Here is a 17,526-nt window from a genome sequence, read left to right as displayed (position 1 = left end):
TGCTGTCAGATTAATCCTGCATATTTTAACAGTATAATAATGGCGATACCTTTATTTCCAGAAGTATTGATCCCTTTACTGTGATCCTTCAAAATACAGGTCAACCAGAAGCGTGACCTGATCAGCAGATGGAGTCCAGCTGTGTGAATCCACGCTCAGCCTCAGTCCAGCTGTTCCGTCAAGGCCTCAGACGTTCTTCAGGGAGCATTTCTCTGCATCATGGAGACGGAGGAGCTCGTCCTCTTTCACGGCTGGACCGCGCTGCTGAGCACACACACTGAAAAACTGCCAACGCCGCCTTTATTTCGTGCCTGCGTCTGCAGAGTGTGTGTGAGGATCACACCTCGGCCCTGCCGTCAAACTGAACCCGCCGCAGGCCGGGCTGCCCATCGCTATAAAAGCTTCGGTCTGAGGTGTGGAGGAGTTTCCCTCGGCGCCGAGTCCGGGAGGTGAGCGTCACTTCGCCGGAGGCCAGCGGCGTTCGACTGTCCAGATGTTCACAGATGTGTTTCTTCCAGGGTTTGGATGGACGGCGGCCGGACGCTCTGCTGCTTCGCCTCATAGTCGTCCTCCAGCTGCCAGTGGTAACTTCACGTCAGGCTTCTAACCGTAACGAGTTCTAAGTGCTGCTTTTATGCTTTGGTTTTGGTAAAATGTGACTTTTCTCCATTTTATTGATAAATTTAACTCAAAAATATGAAACATAAACAAACAGTGAATAGAGATGAAATGTGTTTCCCTCAGAAATCCAGGGATTCATTTAAAGGAAAATTCATTCTTCATTTCAAACATGTTAATCCAGAAAAACAGGACAGATTATATCACATTAATCCAGACCTACAGGACAGATTATATCAGGGCAGAAAGATGAGCATCAAACAACATTAAAATGAATTTCTCTTCATTCAGCAGCTCGTCTTTAACTTTTCTGCTGTTTCCTGGAATCAAAACGGAGTTCCTGACAAAGGCGGTCAAGACTAGAAATGCAGCATTTAATCCAAAGCTTTCTCAACTCAAATACTTGAGATCAAGACTGAACTGCGGTTGTGTTTTGTGTCGTTGCCAGTGATGAAGCGTCTCGTTCGCCTGCTTCACTCCCAGAAAGTCACATTCAGGGTTTTTACACTCCGTCGCTCTTTCATAATAATAATCTAGAAGTAATCCTCCTGAACAGAAGCCCGGTCGTTGTTTAGAAGTGTTTAACTGACTCCAGTTTAAATCTTGGAATTTTTTTTATCTGATATGAAGCACATATTAAAACATTAAAACTGACAAATGCTTCTGACCGAAGCGTCACAGTCGAAGGTCAGAAACGCATCAGATGGAACGAAGCTCTTTATCTTTGCAGACTTGCTGTTTTTCAGCAGAGCTGATCTCATATTTCCTCCTCCAGACGATGAAGCCTCTCTCTGCAGCTCACCCACAGGTTGTGTAACTGTTGTGTTCTGCAGATGGGTGCCTTGGCCCTGGCTGTGTTCGTAACGCTGTCGTCTTGTGTGTCGGTGTGCTGCTCCGGGAACACACACTCCGTGAGTCTGAGCTTCGTTCGCTGACGTTTGGAAGCCAGAAGGCAGATGGAAGATCATCAGAACCCTTCATTATGCAGCTGCCGTTTCCCCAGATGTTTCAGGAGGCTGGCAGAACGGGCTGAGCGCTCATCACGACATTTCACAGATTAAAATCTGTCCCTGACGGAGAGCCGGGACAGACACAAAGCTCCGTCTCACACCGTTTCCTCTTCTTCCTGCAGGCTGAAGAGACGCTTCGGATGGAAAAGAAACCTCAAGCTGCTGCCGTCAAGGTGATGGAGGCCGGTCTGCCGCGAGAGAGGAGAGCAGCAACTCAAATCACAGGAAATCACAGGAAATCATTAACAAGAGCAAGAAATACTGAGAAAAACCACTTCATGCTTCAACAAGAGTCAATGCAACAGATGAAATGAATAAAATGATGGACAGCAGATGGACTGAAATGCTCGACCTTGGAAAATGTGTGTGTGTGTGTGTGTGTGTGTGTGTGTGTGTGTGTGTGTGTGTGTGTGTGTGTGTGTGTGTGTTGGATTTTCAGGAGCTCCAGACTTCAGAATGTGAAGAAGCAACACATGACCATGAAGCTCTGGCTCAGGTAGAGTCCAGACTACTCCAGTCGGTCTCCGGGGATAAACAGCCGCTCACTAACGTCTTCCTCACCGACAGATCCTGGAAACAAACCCGGAGGAACCTGCAGAAGAAGCCGGTCCGTCGATGCAACATGAAACATTTTCTCATGAATGATTTCCAGATCGATCCGTTATTTGTCGTTATCTGATAACAGCAGGAAGCGCCACGTGTGGTGAAGATGATGAGGAAGAGGACGGCTTCAGCCCCTCTGAGGCCCACAGGAGAGACCTGGACCCCTGCTTCCACTACACAGTCCTGGACCAGGCCTGGCGCGCCACCAACTCCTCCACGAAGAGCAAAATGTGTGACCGCCACGTCAAATGGGCAGGTAGCAACATTTACCAAGTGTTTGGGTTTCTGGTTCCAGCCTCACCACCTGCTGCAGGTCCTCAATGTTGCTGTAGGTCCTTGCCGCTTGCTGCAGGTCCTCAGTGTTGCTGCAGGTCTTCAGTGCTGCTGTAGCTCCTCACCACCTGCTGCAGGTCTTCGTCGCCTGCTGCAGGTCCTCACCACCTGCTGCAGGTCCTCGGTGCTGCTGCAGGTCTTTGTCGCCTGCTGCAGGACCTCGCCGCCTGCTGCAGGTCCTTGGTGCTGCTGCAGGTCCTCGGTGCTACTGCAGGTCCTCGCCGCCTGTTGCAGGTCCTTGGTGCTGCTGCAGGTCCTCAATGCTGCTGCAGGTCCTCGGTGCTGCTGCAGGTCCTCGGTGCTGCTGCAGGTCCTCGCCGCCTGCTGCAGGTCCTTGGTGCTGCTGCAGGTCCTCGGTGCTGCTGCAGGTCCTCAATGCTGCTGCAGGTCCTCGGTGCTGCTGCAGGTCCTCGGTGCTGCTGCAGGTCCTCGCCGCCTGCTGCAGGTCCTTGGTGCTGCTGCAGGTCCTCGGTGCTGCTGCAGGTCCTCGCCGCCTGTTGCAGGTCCTCGGTGCTGCTGCAGGTCCTCGCCGCCTGCTGCAGGTCCTCGCCGCCTGCTGCAGGTCCTCGGTGCTGCTGCAGGTCCTCGCCGCCTGCTGCAGGTCCTCGGTGCTGCTGCAGGTCCTCGGTGCTGCTGCAGTTCCTCACCGCCTGCTGCAGGTCCTTGGTGCTGCTGCAGATCCTCGCTGCCTGCTGCAGGTCCTTGGTGCTGCTGCAGGTCCTCGGTGCTGCTGCAAGTCCTCGCCGCCTGCTGCAGGTCCTCGGTGCTGCTGCAGGTCCTCGGTGCTGCTGCAGGTCCTTGCCGCCTGCTGCAGGTCCTCGGTGCTGCTGCAGGTCCTCGCCACCTGCTGCAGGTCCTCGCCTCTTGCTGCAGGTCCTCTGTGCTGCTGCAGGTCCTCGGTGCTGCTGCAGGTCTTCGTCGCTTGCTGCAGGTCCTCGGTGCTGCTGCAGGTCCTCACCACCTGCTGCAGGTCCTCGGTGCTGCTGCAGGTCCTCGCCGCCTGCTGCAGGTCCTTGGTGCCCCCGTCACCACCCTGACACTGATGATCCCTCCCCCGTCACAGGCTGGTACCGCCTCTTCTACAACGGCAGGAGTCTGCAGATGCCCGAACGCTGCGTGCCCGTCAACAAGTGCGGCACTCACGCCCCCCTGTGGCTGGCCGGGCCCCACCCCAGGAGGAGGGACGGCGTCGTCACCCGCAACGTCTGCGGCCACTGGAAGGACAAGTGCTGCGCCTTCCTGTCCACCCCCATCCAGGTGAAGAAGTGTCCGGGGAACTACTACGTCTACAAGTTCACCATGCCCTCCACCTGCTACCTGGCCTACTGCGCAGGTAGGAAAGCAAGTTGCTGCTGCTCACGGACAGCTCAGTGTCATCGGCATATCGTCGGTTCTGCCTGCTAATCCCACTTCACCCTGTTCATCCTCCATCACCGAGCCTCCGTCAGCTGCTCAGTCCCCTTCAGTGCATTATTAGCTGCTGTTAATACAACTTCAGCCAAGCACTGCGGAAATAACACATTACATTATTAATAAGGTGTGACAATGTGGACTTGAATATTTCATTATCTGATAAGATTGTCGAGTTTTTGGCGGTTTTACATTTGATATGGTCGACATTCGAATGCCACTTGTTGCTACAGATGCTGAATGAGATAAAAAGAAAAACCACTTCCTTAAATTGAAGTTGAAACAGTGGCTGTACATTGAAAAACACATCCTGAGAGCTGGAAATAACACAGATGAAGAGGAATTCAAACGATAAACATTAATACAAAACAGTAACAGCTGTGTCATTCACAGGCTGAAAAAGATTCTGTTCAGCGTGTTTGATTTAAATAAGATATTTTTACAGGTTTTTCATCAAATGAAAGAAAGAAACAAGAAGTGGAGATACTAAATAACTGAATAAACTGTGTGTGTGTGTGTGTGTGTGTGTGTGTGTGTGTGTGTGTGTGTGTGTGTGTGCGCGTGTGCGTGTGTGTGTCAGATGTCAACACGTTGGTGTGTGGCCAATGCTCCAAATACGAGTTGTGTGTCAGTCGAGATAAGATCAACTGGAGATGTAAGAAGAAAAACACAAGTAAGATTCTGTTTTCACCTGTTTCTACTTTTTAATGATCCAGAATAACTTGTTGATGTTCATGTTTGACTGATGTTGATTTGTTGTTCAGCCTGACTTCACTTCAGCTGTATTCACTGATAATCTGCTCGTGGTTACTGACTGTGAATTAGCTGCTGCATTCCTTAAAATCAGATCAGTTTCAGGAAACAAATTAGAGTCAGTATTTTTCATTTTGAATCCTGAAAAACACTAAAATGTAAAAATAACTAAAAGCCTTCAAGATTACTTTATTTTGTAAAACTCAAACAACAAAAGTAGCGTTGGAGGGAAAACGCACTTTGGCTCATTTCAGTTCGAGACCCGAGGTTCTTAAATGTTTTCCCTTTCAATAAAAACTTTAAAAATCTGATTGGAATTTCTCTCTGGTAACAGTTACACTAGTTACACTATAACCAGAGATTATAACTGATTATACTCTTCAATATAATCTTCCAGCTAGTTCTGGATATCCTCTATACTTGCTAAAAAGTAGAGGATCTGGAGGAAACTTCTGCTCCTACATTTCCCACAATGCACCCTGATGCCGTTCTTCATTGTATCCTTCTTCTCGTTGGCTAACGAGGCGCCACACTTCATTTTAATGTCTTTAACTTGCTGGAAAAACATTCTGATTTTTAATTTCGCACGTCAGCCACTTCATCGTAACCTGCTGCTGGTTGTTTTCCCACAATGCACCATGGTGTGGTCACTGTTCACCCTCTCCTGTCCCTCCAGTTCCCATGAAGGTCCACTTCTTCGCCTCCTTCCCCGCTCCGCTCACCGGCAAAGTGAAGAGGATCAAATACAGCCGAGTGCTGGTCAACACGGGGCGCGCCTTCAACAGGTGGAGCGGCGTGTTCCGGGCGCCGGTCAGGGGCGTGTACCAGTTCTTCTTCTCCACCCAGGCGTCGGGCGCCGGGCTGAAGACCGACCTGTGGCTGGTGGTGAACGACTACTGGGTGGCCGTGTCGCGCACCCTGCTGCCCCGGGCCTCCAGCGCCGGCAGCCTCAGCACCTACATGACCCTCCTGAACCGCGGCGCCGTGGTCTACGTCACGCAGGACGGCGGCCAGTCCTGGGCCGACGCCGCCTCCGTCACCATCACGTTCGGCGGCTCGCTGCTGGTGCAGTGGAGGGAATCGGAGTGAAGCTTCCTCACGGGTCGATGATTCATCATCAGTATGGAGGAGAGGAGGAATTGAATTTAATGGATCAAACTGATGCTTTGTTTTAATGTTGACATGAACTTGATTCATGATAATGAGGTGAATGGAAACAGGTTGTCCAGAATTATTTTTCTTTCTGTATTATTTTGAATTTCTGTTCGGTGATCATCCAAGAAGAGTTGAAGACACTGCACAGAACTAAAAAACTCAATCTTTGTGTGTATTAGAAATAGGGAAAATCCAGAACAGGTCAGAGAAATGAGCCGAACGACGCTGCTCTGCTGTTTTATCTACAGACTGTAATTGCACCTATTTTACACAAGGTGGCGCACAAACCTCACTGAGTCTGCCGGAAGTTAGTTTCCATCAGCAGCTTCAAGGATGTGAAGATCAAACTAAACTTTTCACACAAATTCAGTATTTCAACTGAAAACTTCAGTTTATAGTGAAATTCCTCTTTTCTTTCATCTGCATTCATATCTGTTTCTGTTCTTAGGAGCAAACCGGCGCTGCACAGGTGTGCAGTGGTTTGCTCTAACAGGTCCCTGGTTTGAATCCACGGTGAATTTATGGGCCCTTCTGTGTGAAGCGTGAAGGTTTCCTCTGGTTATTCTGGAGGCTTCCAGCAGTGTAAAACCAGTTAATTTGAGACTGTGCATGGTGCGCACAAAATATGTTCTTACATCCTCCCCTGCAATTAAAATGTTTATTTTTGCATTTCAAATACCGAGAAAACAATTATATTTAAAAAAAAAAATGACCTGCTGGACAAAAACAACAGGAGAAAGAAACTGTTTTCATAAACAAGCAGAAGATGGTTTATTAAAAGAACACAGTTTGACATAAATGAGTATTTGTTTCTTTTACAACAAAGCAGCCAATAAAAAAAACACTTTCAGCTGGTTTCAGGTTGAGACTATCATTAAAAAAATATATTCATACTGCTCTCCATCATCACATCCAACTCCCTTCGGAGTGGATGATTTGAAGAAAAGCCTTGTGAGTGAAGGTGTTCCTACATTTCCCATGATGCTTCACTTCATTACAAGTTGACAGTAGAAGCACTTGCGTGTATTAGTCAGCAGGTGGCGCACTAACACCAGTTTGAGGCTGGTACAGTTTGTGTCCACAGCTTTTCCGGCTGTAAGAGGATGAAAGCGAGGCTTCGCCTCCAAAGCAAACAGATGTGAGCTCCAGATGTGCCGCCTGCATTCATTCCCGCCACGAGCCCGACTTTTCCCTTTTATGGTCACAGCGGGCCTCCCGGAGCTGCAGCCCGGAGAAGAGACGCTTTTCCCGGCAGTGTTTCACAGCCGAGCGGCGCCCGTCACTGGAAAAATGTCTCAGAGCGAGAGGCGGGCGCGGTTTGGCCCGGCCCGGCTCGGTTTGGCTCGGTCCGGTCCGGTCTGGTGGTCTTCATGAATATTTCTGATGCTTTTACGCTGACACGCTGACTGACAGGGGGCGGGGCTTAGGGAGCAGACCGGGGGCGGGGATTAGGGAGCCAGCCGGGCTCTGATTGGCGGAAGCTCCACCGAGGAGGCGGTCTGGAAAAAAGGGGGCGGGGCCTGCGCGCGGCGTAACGGGGCGAGGAAACATTTCTGCCACAAGTGGAAAGTTGTTATGGAGGCGAGGGAGTTCCAGCGGTGATTCTCCGTCCCTGGCAGAGGAACCGCCGCGGAGAAACGCTTCAGACGTCCCGGAAGTACCATGAGCGGAGGTCCACAGTGAGCCGGCACCGCGGGGACACGCGCACGGAGCGCGCCGCCGTCCTGTGAGGAGGGAGGGAAAACCTGCGGGCATCACCTGGATCCGCCTCCGGGACCGGACCGGACCCTGTTTTTATCACCGGAGCGGCGCGAGCAGCGGGGGAAGCATGGCCGAGCACGAGAGTCTGGAGTTCGGGAAGGCGGACTTTGTTCTCCTGGACAACGTGTCCATGGAGGAGTTCATGGCGAACCTCAAGCTCAGGTAGGAGACCGCAGGGGTCACTGACCTCCGGGAGACCCTCCACCGGGGTCCCAACAGCTCCACGGGGGCTGTCAGTCAACACACACTGTGTGTGTGTGTGTGTGTGTGTGTGTGTGTGTGTGTGTGTGTGTGTGTGTGTGTGTGTGTGTGAAATCATCCACCTAATCCTATGAATTAGTTGCAGGATGAAGACAGTGACTCTGCTTTGAACTGAGGCTCAGATCAGGGAGGTTCAAAGGTCAGGCAGGAGTCTGCAGCTTCCTGTTCAGAGTGACACAGAAGGTCAGACGGGTCAAATAAAGGCAAAGTAACCTCAACTGATTATTTTCTTTATTTAGTGCAAAGAAGTCCATGTGGGGTGTATTTAATAAACCTTGATCAAACTCAGAGAGAAAGCTCTGGATCCAACTCAGCTGAGAGTGAGGACGGGTTGGTTACTGGACGGGTCGGTTACAGGACGGGTCGGTTACTGGACGGGTCAGTTACTGGACGGGTCGGTTACTGGACGGGTCGGTTACAGGACGGGTCGGTGACAGGACGGGTCGGTTACTGGACGGGTCGGTTACTGGACGGGTCGGTTACTGGACGGGTCGGTGACAGGACGGGTCGGTTACAGGTCGGGTCGGTGACAGGACGGGTCGGTTACAGGACGGGTCGGTGACAGGACGGGTCGGTGACAGGACGGGTCGGTGACAGGACGGGTCGGTGACAGGACGGGTCGGTTACAGGACGGGTCGGTGACAGGACGGGTCGGTGACAGGACGGGTCGGTGACAGGACGGGTCGGTTACTGGACGGGTCGGTGACAGGACGGGTCGGTTACAGGACGGGTCGGTGACAGGACGGGTCGGTGACAGGACGGGTCGGTGACAGGACGGGTCGGTGACAGGACGGGTCGGTGACAGGACGGGTCGGTGACAGGACGGGTCGGTTACTGGACGGGTCGGTGACAGGACGGGTCGGTGACAGGACGGGTCGGTTACTGGACGGGTCGGTGACAGGACGGGTCGGTTACTGGACGGGTCGGTTACTGGACGGGTCGGTGACAGGACGGGTTTGACCCTGGACAGTTCGGTCCATCACAGGACACTGACACACTCGGTCACATTGAAATCCAAACCTTTTCTCCATTCAGAGACTCAAATTGGTTTGAAATGCTCAGGAAGAACATGCAGACGCCTCCCAGACTCTGCTGAGAGCTGACGGTACGGACTGTAACACCAGGTTTAAACCTGGAGCAGTTCAACAAATATTAAAGAAGAAAAGAGCAGTTTAAAGGGATTCTTCAACGTTTTGGCAAATTGGCCCATTTAGCTCAACTCCTCAGTCATTAGAACAGCAGACTGACTGTTTCTGTGAGGCGAGCTGTTGTTTATTCAGAGGTGAGGAGGGGAAGGTTTTCGGGACGGACACAATGGAAGTGGATGGTATTTTTGTTCCCCCTCGTCAAACTCATCAAATACACAATCCAACAACCCCAAAACACTCTGGTGGACACGTTATGATCCACACTTTAAGATGAGAGTCTGTTATCTGAAGCAGTCAGAATCACAGTGAAACATGAAAACAGAAAAACTGATAAAATCTGATTTATGTTTCATACTGAGGCTGATGAATGACGGCTGGAGCTCAGGGTGGCGTCACACACTGCTACATGTTACACACTTATCTGTGCGTGTGTGTGTGTGTGTGTGTGTTGAATAGAAAGATACTTGTATTGAAATGTTATCGTTAATAAGCTCACATTCCATTTTGGAGCTCTCTGATCAAACCGGTATTTCCCTTTGGAAAGAAATGCATGGGGCTCCACCCAACACACACACACACACACACACACACACACACACACACACACACACACACACACACACACACACACACACACACACACACACACACACACACACACACACACACACACCGCGTTGACATACATTCCTTTCATGCAGACCTGGTTTGAACTGTATTGTCTGTCTCACCTTTGAAAAGCGTCTTTGTCTGGAGGTGAGATCAGATCAGTGGAGTCAGACCTTCATGAAGCAGATCCAGGTCTCTGGGTCTGGTCTGGATCTGGGTCTGGGTCTGGTCTGGTCTGGTCTGGGTCTGGGTCTGGGTCTGGGTCTGGTCTGGGTCTGGGTCTGGGTCTGGGTCTGGGTCTGGGTCTGGTCTGGGTCTGGGTCTGGGTCTGGGTCTGGGTCTGGGTCTGGTCTGGGTCTGGGTCTGGGTCTGGGTCTGGGTCTGGTCTGGGTCTGGGTCTGGGTCTGGGTCTGGGTCTGGGTCTGGTCTGGTCTGGTCTGGTCTGGTCTGGTCTGGTCTGGGTCTGGGTCTGGGTCTGGGTCTGGGTCTGGTCTGGTCTGGTCTGGCTCAGTGTTGTCAGGGGCTCCAGGCGGCCTGAGCTAACGTTACGCTTCAGACGGGCGGAGGAGTCGGTTTGCTCCGCCTCCCTCCTCACCTCTGCCATCTGTGGAGCTGCAAGACGATCCCTGAGCCGACCCCCCCCAGCTGACCCCCCTCCCCGCCCCAACTGACCCATCCGACCCCCCCAGGTGATCCAGCTGACCCCCCCAGACGATCCCTCAGCCGATCCCTGGCGATTCGCTGTGTGATGGGAGACCTTCGTCACAGCGTCGCTGCTCACACACCCCGAAGAGCTGCCAGAAGACACACACACACACACACACTCACTCACAGGCCGAGGGAAGCAATGAATGAATGAATGAATGAATGAATGAATGAACTTTCATTCACTTCTACCTAAAGATATAATGATGATAAAACAAGAGAAGAAAGAAGGAAATCAGCTTTGAAGATGTGAAGTTAAAAATGACTGAAACTCAGAACCTGGAGCAGATGAAACACTAAGAACACATTAGAATGAACGAATGAATGAAGTCAGTGAGTGAATGCTTTATTTCTGCTCATAGTTCAACACACAGGAAACAGCAAAGTTACTGTTCAGGTAGAAACACATCTGTAACAATATTCTGTCCTCCTGCGGTCAGTTTACCTTCAGCTCATTTCAAACCGAAGAAGAAGAAGAGATGAAGCGAAACCTCTGCGCCGCTGCGTTCACCCCACGACGCTTCATCTGGAACCAGCTGCTGCTGCGGCGGCGTTTTTCCTCTGGGACTTAATCAGGCTCATGCTTGTGAGGGATGGAGGGGATCCTGGGATTCTGGGACTGTTGCATTCTGGGTATTTCCCCCCTGACAGCACGGCTTTGCGGCTAGCTTGGTGGCATCCAGGCGTCTCCCTCGAGTCTCTGGGTTCTGCTCTCAGTCAGTTCAGTTTTCATTTCATTCGTTGACAGAAGAGAAAAAAGAGAAAGAAGAGAAAGAACAGATCAGTGTTTTCTTTAGATTTTTAAGTAAAGTTTATTTATTTGCTGCTTTTCGCAGATAAAATCAGAGAACGCTGCGCAGAACCGGGTGAAAGACGCTCCATGTTCTGCACGTCGCATTCGGCCGAATCTTCTCCGAATCACTCGGCCTTTCAGAGGAAGACATTTCCTTGGTGGTTTGCTGGGCCAGATTAGAGCCTCCTGTAGGCCGGTTTTAGCCCACGGGCCTCGTGTTTGACCCCCTGGTCCTGTAGCAGTGAGTCCGTTCCGTCAGCGTCCGTCCTGAGACGCCGCTCCGCTTCCTCTCGGCTCAGTGAGGAACTCGTCCCGCTCAGTCCCATCAGGAACAGCAGCGTGCACGGCGGCGTGCACGTTTCCCAGCGAGCACGGCGGCGAACGCTGTTTATACAGCCGGGCTCCTGGACGAGCTGCGCTGGAGGGGCAGGAGGACGGCGCCGCCGCCGCCGGAGGCGTGTGCACGTTGTTATTTCTGGAGGGCGTGGCCTGCTTCCTTTTTCTCTCCCGCTTTTCCTGTCGTCTGCAGACGTGCACGCTCGTGCACGAGCGAGCGAGGGAGGGGTGCAGGCTGGGTGGTGGACGTCTCCTCGGTGTCGTCTGCTGCCGCAGCAGATAGAATGATCCGGACGGGCGGCTCTGCAGGGGCAGAAGGTCAAAGGTCAACAGCTTCTCAGTCTAACGTCACCCTGATAAAGTCTGTTTAGCGCTGCTGGAGCCGGTCCAGGCTGGTGGGGGGTCAGGGTTCAGTCCTGGTGGGTCGGGGTCAGGGTTAGGGTTTGCTCCAGGGGGTCGGGGTTCAGTCCTGGTGGGTCGGGGTCAGGGTTAGGGTTTGGTCCAGGGGGTCGGGGTTCAGTCCTGGGGGGTCGGGGTCAGGGTTAGGGTTTGGTCCAGGGGGTCGGGGTTCAGTCCTGGGGGGTCGGGGTCAGGGTTAGGGTTTGGTCCAGGGGGTCGGGGTTCAGTCCTGGGGGGTCGGGGTTAGGGTTTGCTCCAGGGGGTCGGGGTTCAGTCCTGGGGGGTCGGGGTCCGGTCGGTCCTGGATCAGGAGCCGTATCCCGTCTCTCTGGCTGGGCTGTTCCTGGTTCTGGCTGTTGGACTTGCGGCGGCGCCCTGCGGCCGGTTCTTCCCGGAACCTCCCAGTCTCCAAATAGATCCCAGCAGATGCCCGGGCTCGCTCGCCCGCTCCTGCTCCCTCTCTCTCTTTTTGTTTTGCTGAGATGTCTGGCGGGATAACGGCTGAACCAGATTCCTGGAGGCTCCGGGGATTTTTCCCACATCGGCCGTCGGCAGATAAGCCGTCCGGGCCGGACTGGGAGCCGCTCAGGAGGGGAACCGTGGAACCAAACAAACGCTCCGCTCTGATTGGCTCTCTGGGAGCCTGCAGACCACCCTCCTCACTGGAGCAGGAGAACCGCCGCCGCTCGCTGCCGACGGTTCTGAAAGCTTCGCCGTGGAGCCGTTTTCCTCCCGGAAGACTTTAACGTTTCGTCACGTTCAGAGTTTTATTGTCTCGACTGTAAAACTCACTTCCTTATTGACTCTGGTGGCTCCGCCCACCAGGGGAAAAACCACTCTCACTGTGTGTGTGTGTGTGTGTGTGTGTGTGTGTGTGTGTGTGTGTGTGTGTGTGTGTGTGTGTGTGTGTGTGTGTGTGTGTGTGTGTGTGTGTGTGTGTGTGTGTGTGTGTGTGTGTGTGTGTGAGCTGGGTTGTAGTTTGTTTTGTTCTTTTACTTTGGAGGAACTGTTGTATCAGATTACTGTCAGTAACTAAATATGAGCGATGAAACTGCAGCAGGGCTGAAGTGTGTGTTGGTTTGTGTGAAGACAGACTGGAGCGAGTCTCGAGTATTCCTACTGACACTGAGCCTGCGGTGAGTGGTTTGACCTTTGACCTCATCGTGGAGGAAGAGCAGAGGGCTGAACGGCGGCCGGCTTCCTGCTCGCCGTCCTCTGGGGCGCAGATGGACGGCAGGCGTGTGGACGTCTCTGATCCTCAACCGCTGAGCGCCAAGCGGCCCGGGACTCATTATCTGGACCCTCTGTGGGCTGCGGGCCTTATGTTTGTGGTCTGTAGACCGGGTCCTGGCCTCCTGGCTCCTCCTCCTGGCTCAGAGTCCAGCTGCTGTTTGCTCTTCAGTCTTTGTTCCTCCCGCTGCAATAAAACCAAAGTCCATGTGCAGAACGCTCCGTGCTCCAGCCTCCAGACCCGGACCCGGACCCGGACCCGGATCCTGGTCCTGGTCCTGGTCCCGCTGCGGGCCAGGCCTGTCTGGGATCAGGGTGTTTTATTGTGGAGGACGGCGTCCCGGAGCTCAGGGACTCCGCTGAAGTCCAGTCTGGCCACAGGAATGTCCCGGCAGCGTCTGGAATCTGAAGCACATTACCATAAACAGGCCGGAGCGCCGCGGCGCCGGGGGGCGGGGCCACAGCCTCACACCGCAGCACACTCTTTATTTCAGGACGCTCTGTGCCTCAGGCCGGCCTCACACCGGCTCCGGTGGTCTCCGGTCCGCTGGAGGGGGTTGCCAGATCCGTCGCTCTCTCAGCCCAGACCGCCATCTCCGCAGGAAATACACGTTAAAATCGTAAAAACTGCGTTTGTACAATAAAAACATCATCAGCCCGCCACACGTGTTCAAAAAGAAGCTTGATTTGACAGAAAACCGCCCGATCTGGCAACGCAGAGCGGCTCCGGGTCTCCAGCGCGTCGTTTGACTTTCCTGCAGTGACGAAGAAGGAAGCGTTCATTCTTCTAGTGCGCACAACGACGACGTCAGGATGTTTCTTCTGTTTTCTACCAGAAGAAATAGAAAGTAGAATATCAAGGCAAAAACACGACAGATTTTATTTTGAAGTCACTTATTTTGGAACACACGTTGAGTTTCCTTCCAGCGCCCGACTTCTGTCTGGATTCACGTGGCAGGGCTGCGGCGTCCAGAAAAATAGGATGCTGGCGAAAAGTTTCCGGAACTCCCGATGGGTTCCGGAGCTGGACCGGAGCTGGACCGGAGCCGGACCGGAGCTGGACCGGACCGGACCGGACCGGAGCCGGACCGGAGCCGGACCGGAGCCGGACCGGACCGGAGCCAGTGTGAACCACAGCATTGATTGTAATGACTACGGGTCAGTTGTGGCGTCCGGAACACATCCACTGTGAAGCCGGCGTCAGCCTCTGTTGACTCCTCCCCCAGCTCCACCTGCAGCCAGGCGGAGCGTCCAGAGCGTTTAGAGTATCCGGTGGCCGCCCGCCGGGCTGCCCCCCCCCTCTCAGGGCTGTTCCGGGAGCCGACCTGCTCCCCTGAGCGGGAATCGGTCCTGAAGTGACTCATGTTCTGGACGAGACGCCGCCTTGTCTCGGGCGGGTTCATCCTCCCCTCCGGCTGCTCTGCTGCTCTGCTGCTCCTCCACCTGCTGGAGCCGAGCGCCGATCCGCGGCGGGGGGGCGGGGGGGCGGGGGGCGGGAGGGGGGGGCAAAGGAGGGGGAGCGGCGGCTGACTCACTTTCACAGCCGCCGCTTTGGTCTGAAAGCCACACCGGGCCGAGGCGTTCACTGACACCACGCTAATGGGACTAATGTCAGACGTGGTGTTCAACACGAGGCCCTCGGGCCGCAGCCGGCCCACAAGAGGCTCCACTCTGGTCCGGAATGCCTGAGCTCCAGGAGACGCTCGGGCCCGGCGCCTCGCTGGGCTTCATTAGAGCCGATCTGCTCGGATCCGAATCATCTTCTGACGATCTGAGCCAAACGTCTTCTGTCTGCTTCCTGATTGATGTCCAGAAGGAACCGTGTCAAACGGTGGGACGGGGAAGAGAACAAGAAGCAGCCGTCTTCCTGTACGATGAGTTTGAGTCTGAAGGATCAGATTCCAGCAGTAATGAGAGACCAGAAGAGAAGCTGGATTTATTTCTCTGTTATTACGCTGAAAGTTGTCAGAATGAAGGAGAATGTCTTCACTGATTGTCCAGTGTTTGAAATAAAATCACATAACTTGAGGGAAACTTAAATTTTTGGACGTGTCCTCCAGCTGGAGTCTGAGACTCTGTCCTGAAGTCTCTGCAGTCCGGCTGTCGCTTAGTGATTATCTGGAAATAAAAGATGGAAGCTCTGATCAGACCCTCCATCCTGGACGTAATTACAGGAATCAGAGCGTCGAACCGACACACTGATCATTATGGGAGGATGAGGGAGGAGACTCGTCTCTCGTCTCTCCTCTGTCCTCTGTCCTCTCTCTCAGGACTGAATAAAGGAGATCAGACCACAAACACTTCAATTCAATCTTAAATTGCTGCTAAATTCACATTTATTGAGCGCTGGACCGTCGGATTGTTTCAGACGGTTAAAAGTTCACCTTGAATCAAATCCAGAAACGTTTCCAGTTGTTTCCTCTGAGACCAGCAGGAGTTTTCAGCTCCTTCCTTCCTTTAAAGGTGCATTAAGGAGTTTTACAACCTTAAAAATACTTATTTTCCACCGTAAATATGTTCCACATTTTTAATGCTGTGTACAATGTGCCCTGACATATTCATCACCAGAACCTCTAACAGGCTAAACTGTCACTTGAAAGTCACAGTGCCGGTCCGGCTCCACAGTTTTTTTTGGGGAGAATTTGAAAGGAATGACGTAATGCGCGCTCCGGCTGGTTAGGTTTCGTTTTGTCCGCCATTACTCCGCCAGATGCTCAGTGAGCAACAACTGAGCAGGAGCTTCCAGAAAGTCAGAACAGACTGGCTTCTAGCACTGCCACAGCTCCACACACACTCCACCAGGCAGAAGACACTGACATCTTACTCGAGCGCGACTGAGAGAGCGAGGAAGGAGTTCCTCTCTGCCGTGCACGCGAGCCACAGGCACGAGTTTTTCATTAGGGGCCGCTGTTTCGCATAAAACATGCAAACTCCTTAATGCACCTTTAAATGGAGAATTCTGTGTGTCACGTGGTTAAATGATCAGTCGTGTTTGTTCCTGGCTTCATAGTCTGTTTGAGTTCATCTCTGGATGAACTGACAGCCGCAGTGTCACCCTGAGGTCAAAGGTCAGATGATCTCTGCTCCTCCTCTCCTCCTCTCCTCCTCCTCCTCTCCTCCTCCTCCTCTCCTCCTCTCCTCCTCCCGGCTCCGGCAGGAATCCTCCTTGTTTCCTGAAATAGCGGCTGAGTCACGTCTGCTTCTCTTCAGCCGCCGTTTCGCCCTTTTTTCCACTTTTCTCAGTTTTCTTTAAAACCGTCTCCTCCTGTTTTCTTGTAGCCTGCTGGGATTTTTACATCGGCCTCACACACACACACACACACACACACACACACACACACACACACACACACACACCAGCTGCCCTCCTGCATTTCTTCTGCTGCTACAAGGCTTTTATTGAATTTTTTTTTGTACAGTATACCGTGTGTGTGTGTGTGTTCAGAGGGGTGTGGTTCTTGGCTGCGCCACCTGAGCTGCAGCCTGGTTGTTTACACATGGCTCTCATTTCCCCGGAGGCCCCCCCCCCCCCGGCGCCGCCGCCGGCCTCTCGGGAGCGTCCTGCGGCCCGGCGCTCCTCGGCTCGCTGTGCCGCTGCTCCACCGCGTACGGAGCGGCTGGTCCAGACCCAGACCGGGTTCTCCTGGAACACAGTCTGCATGTTCTCCCTGGGGGGGGGGTCAGGGACAGTCCAGGCCTGGGGGGGGTCAGGGACAGTCCAGGTCTCAGACGGTTCCCCTGGAAACCCGTCATCCTTCTCATTTCAGAGGAGTTTCAGGTTTACGGAGGCTGTGAAGCGCCGGACCGGTAGAGGGTTAGGGTTTGGGGTGACCTTTGACCCAGAGCTTGATCTTCACTTTTATCTGCCCCTCCTCTTCCTCCTCCTCCTCTTCCTCCTCCTCCTCCTCTTGGGGACGGATCGTCTTCACTGGACCTGGTTTCTGTCCCTCTGGTGTCTGGGCGTTGCGTTCGAGGACAGGAGGGTGTGTCCGTCCTCCATGCTTCAGTCAGATCCAGGATCCAGGATCCGGGACCCGGGACCCGGGACGTGTCCATCTGTTCTGGAGCCTCCTGTGGCCTTGATTCAGGACCCCATGTGGGTCCTGGTGTGTCGCCTCACACACTCCACACACTGCTGCTCAGCAGCAGGAAGTGTTCTTTTTTCCGGCGGCGTTCCGGTGGCATCCGGCGGCGTTCCAGCGGCGTTCCGGTGGCATCCGGCGGCGTTCCGGTGGCATCCGGCGGCGTTCCGGTGGCGTTCCGGTGGCGTTCCGGTGGCATCCGGCGGCGTTCCGGTGGCGTTCCGGTGGCGTTCTCGTCCACTTCATGATCAAACCTCGGCGGATTACAAAGCGCTGCTGTGGGTGTAAACAGGGCCGGAGACGACTGGACTGATGAAAGT

The 17,526-nt window shown here is 53.5% G+C and overlaps 2 protein-coding genes across 2 annotated transcripts in view; both read left to right on the top strand.

The window, feature by feature from the left end:
• Positions 1–440: 440 nt before the first annotated feature.
• LOC115393387 (uncharacterized) lies at positions 441–6,707 on the top strand. The gene is made up of 10 exons (XM_030098373.1): positions 441–449; positions 519–584; positions 1,452–1,529; positions 1,751–1,801; positions 2,068–2,124; positions 2,196–2,235; positions 2,314–2,487; positions 3,628–3,897; positions 4,555–4,647; positions 5,404–6,707. Exons 3-10 carry the CDS (start codon positions 1,452–1,454, stop codon positions 5,814–5,816), a joined length of 1,176 nt encoding a protein of 391 aa, XP_029954233.1. The 5' UTR covers positions 441–449; positions 519–584; the 3' UTR covers positions 5,817–6,707.
• Positions 6,708–7,459: 752 nt separating this feature from the next.
• The window catches only part of myo1d (myosin 1D), a 43,247-nt gene continuing 33,180 nt past the window's right edge, over positions 7,460–17,526 (top strand). The window contains exon 1 of the mRNA XM_030098576.1: positions 7,460–7,805. Coding sequence (XP_029954436.1) covers positions 7,711–7,805 — 95 coding nt within the window. The 5' untranslated portion in view covers positions 7,460–7,710. The remainder of the gene's footprint in view (positions 7,806–17,526) is intronic.

This window comes from Salarias fasciatus, chromosome 8 (assembly GCF_902148845.1).
Source record: "Salarias fasciatus chromosome 8, fSalaFa1.1, whole genome shotgun sequence".
NCBI classification, from domain to species: domain Eukaryota; kingdom Metazoa; phylum Chordata; class Actinopteri; order Blenniiformes; family Blenniidae; genus Salarias; species Salarias fasciatus.
The sequence above is the reverse complement of the archived record's forward strand: the minus strand, read 5'-3'. Positions and strand labels throughout refer to the sequence as shown.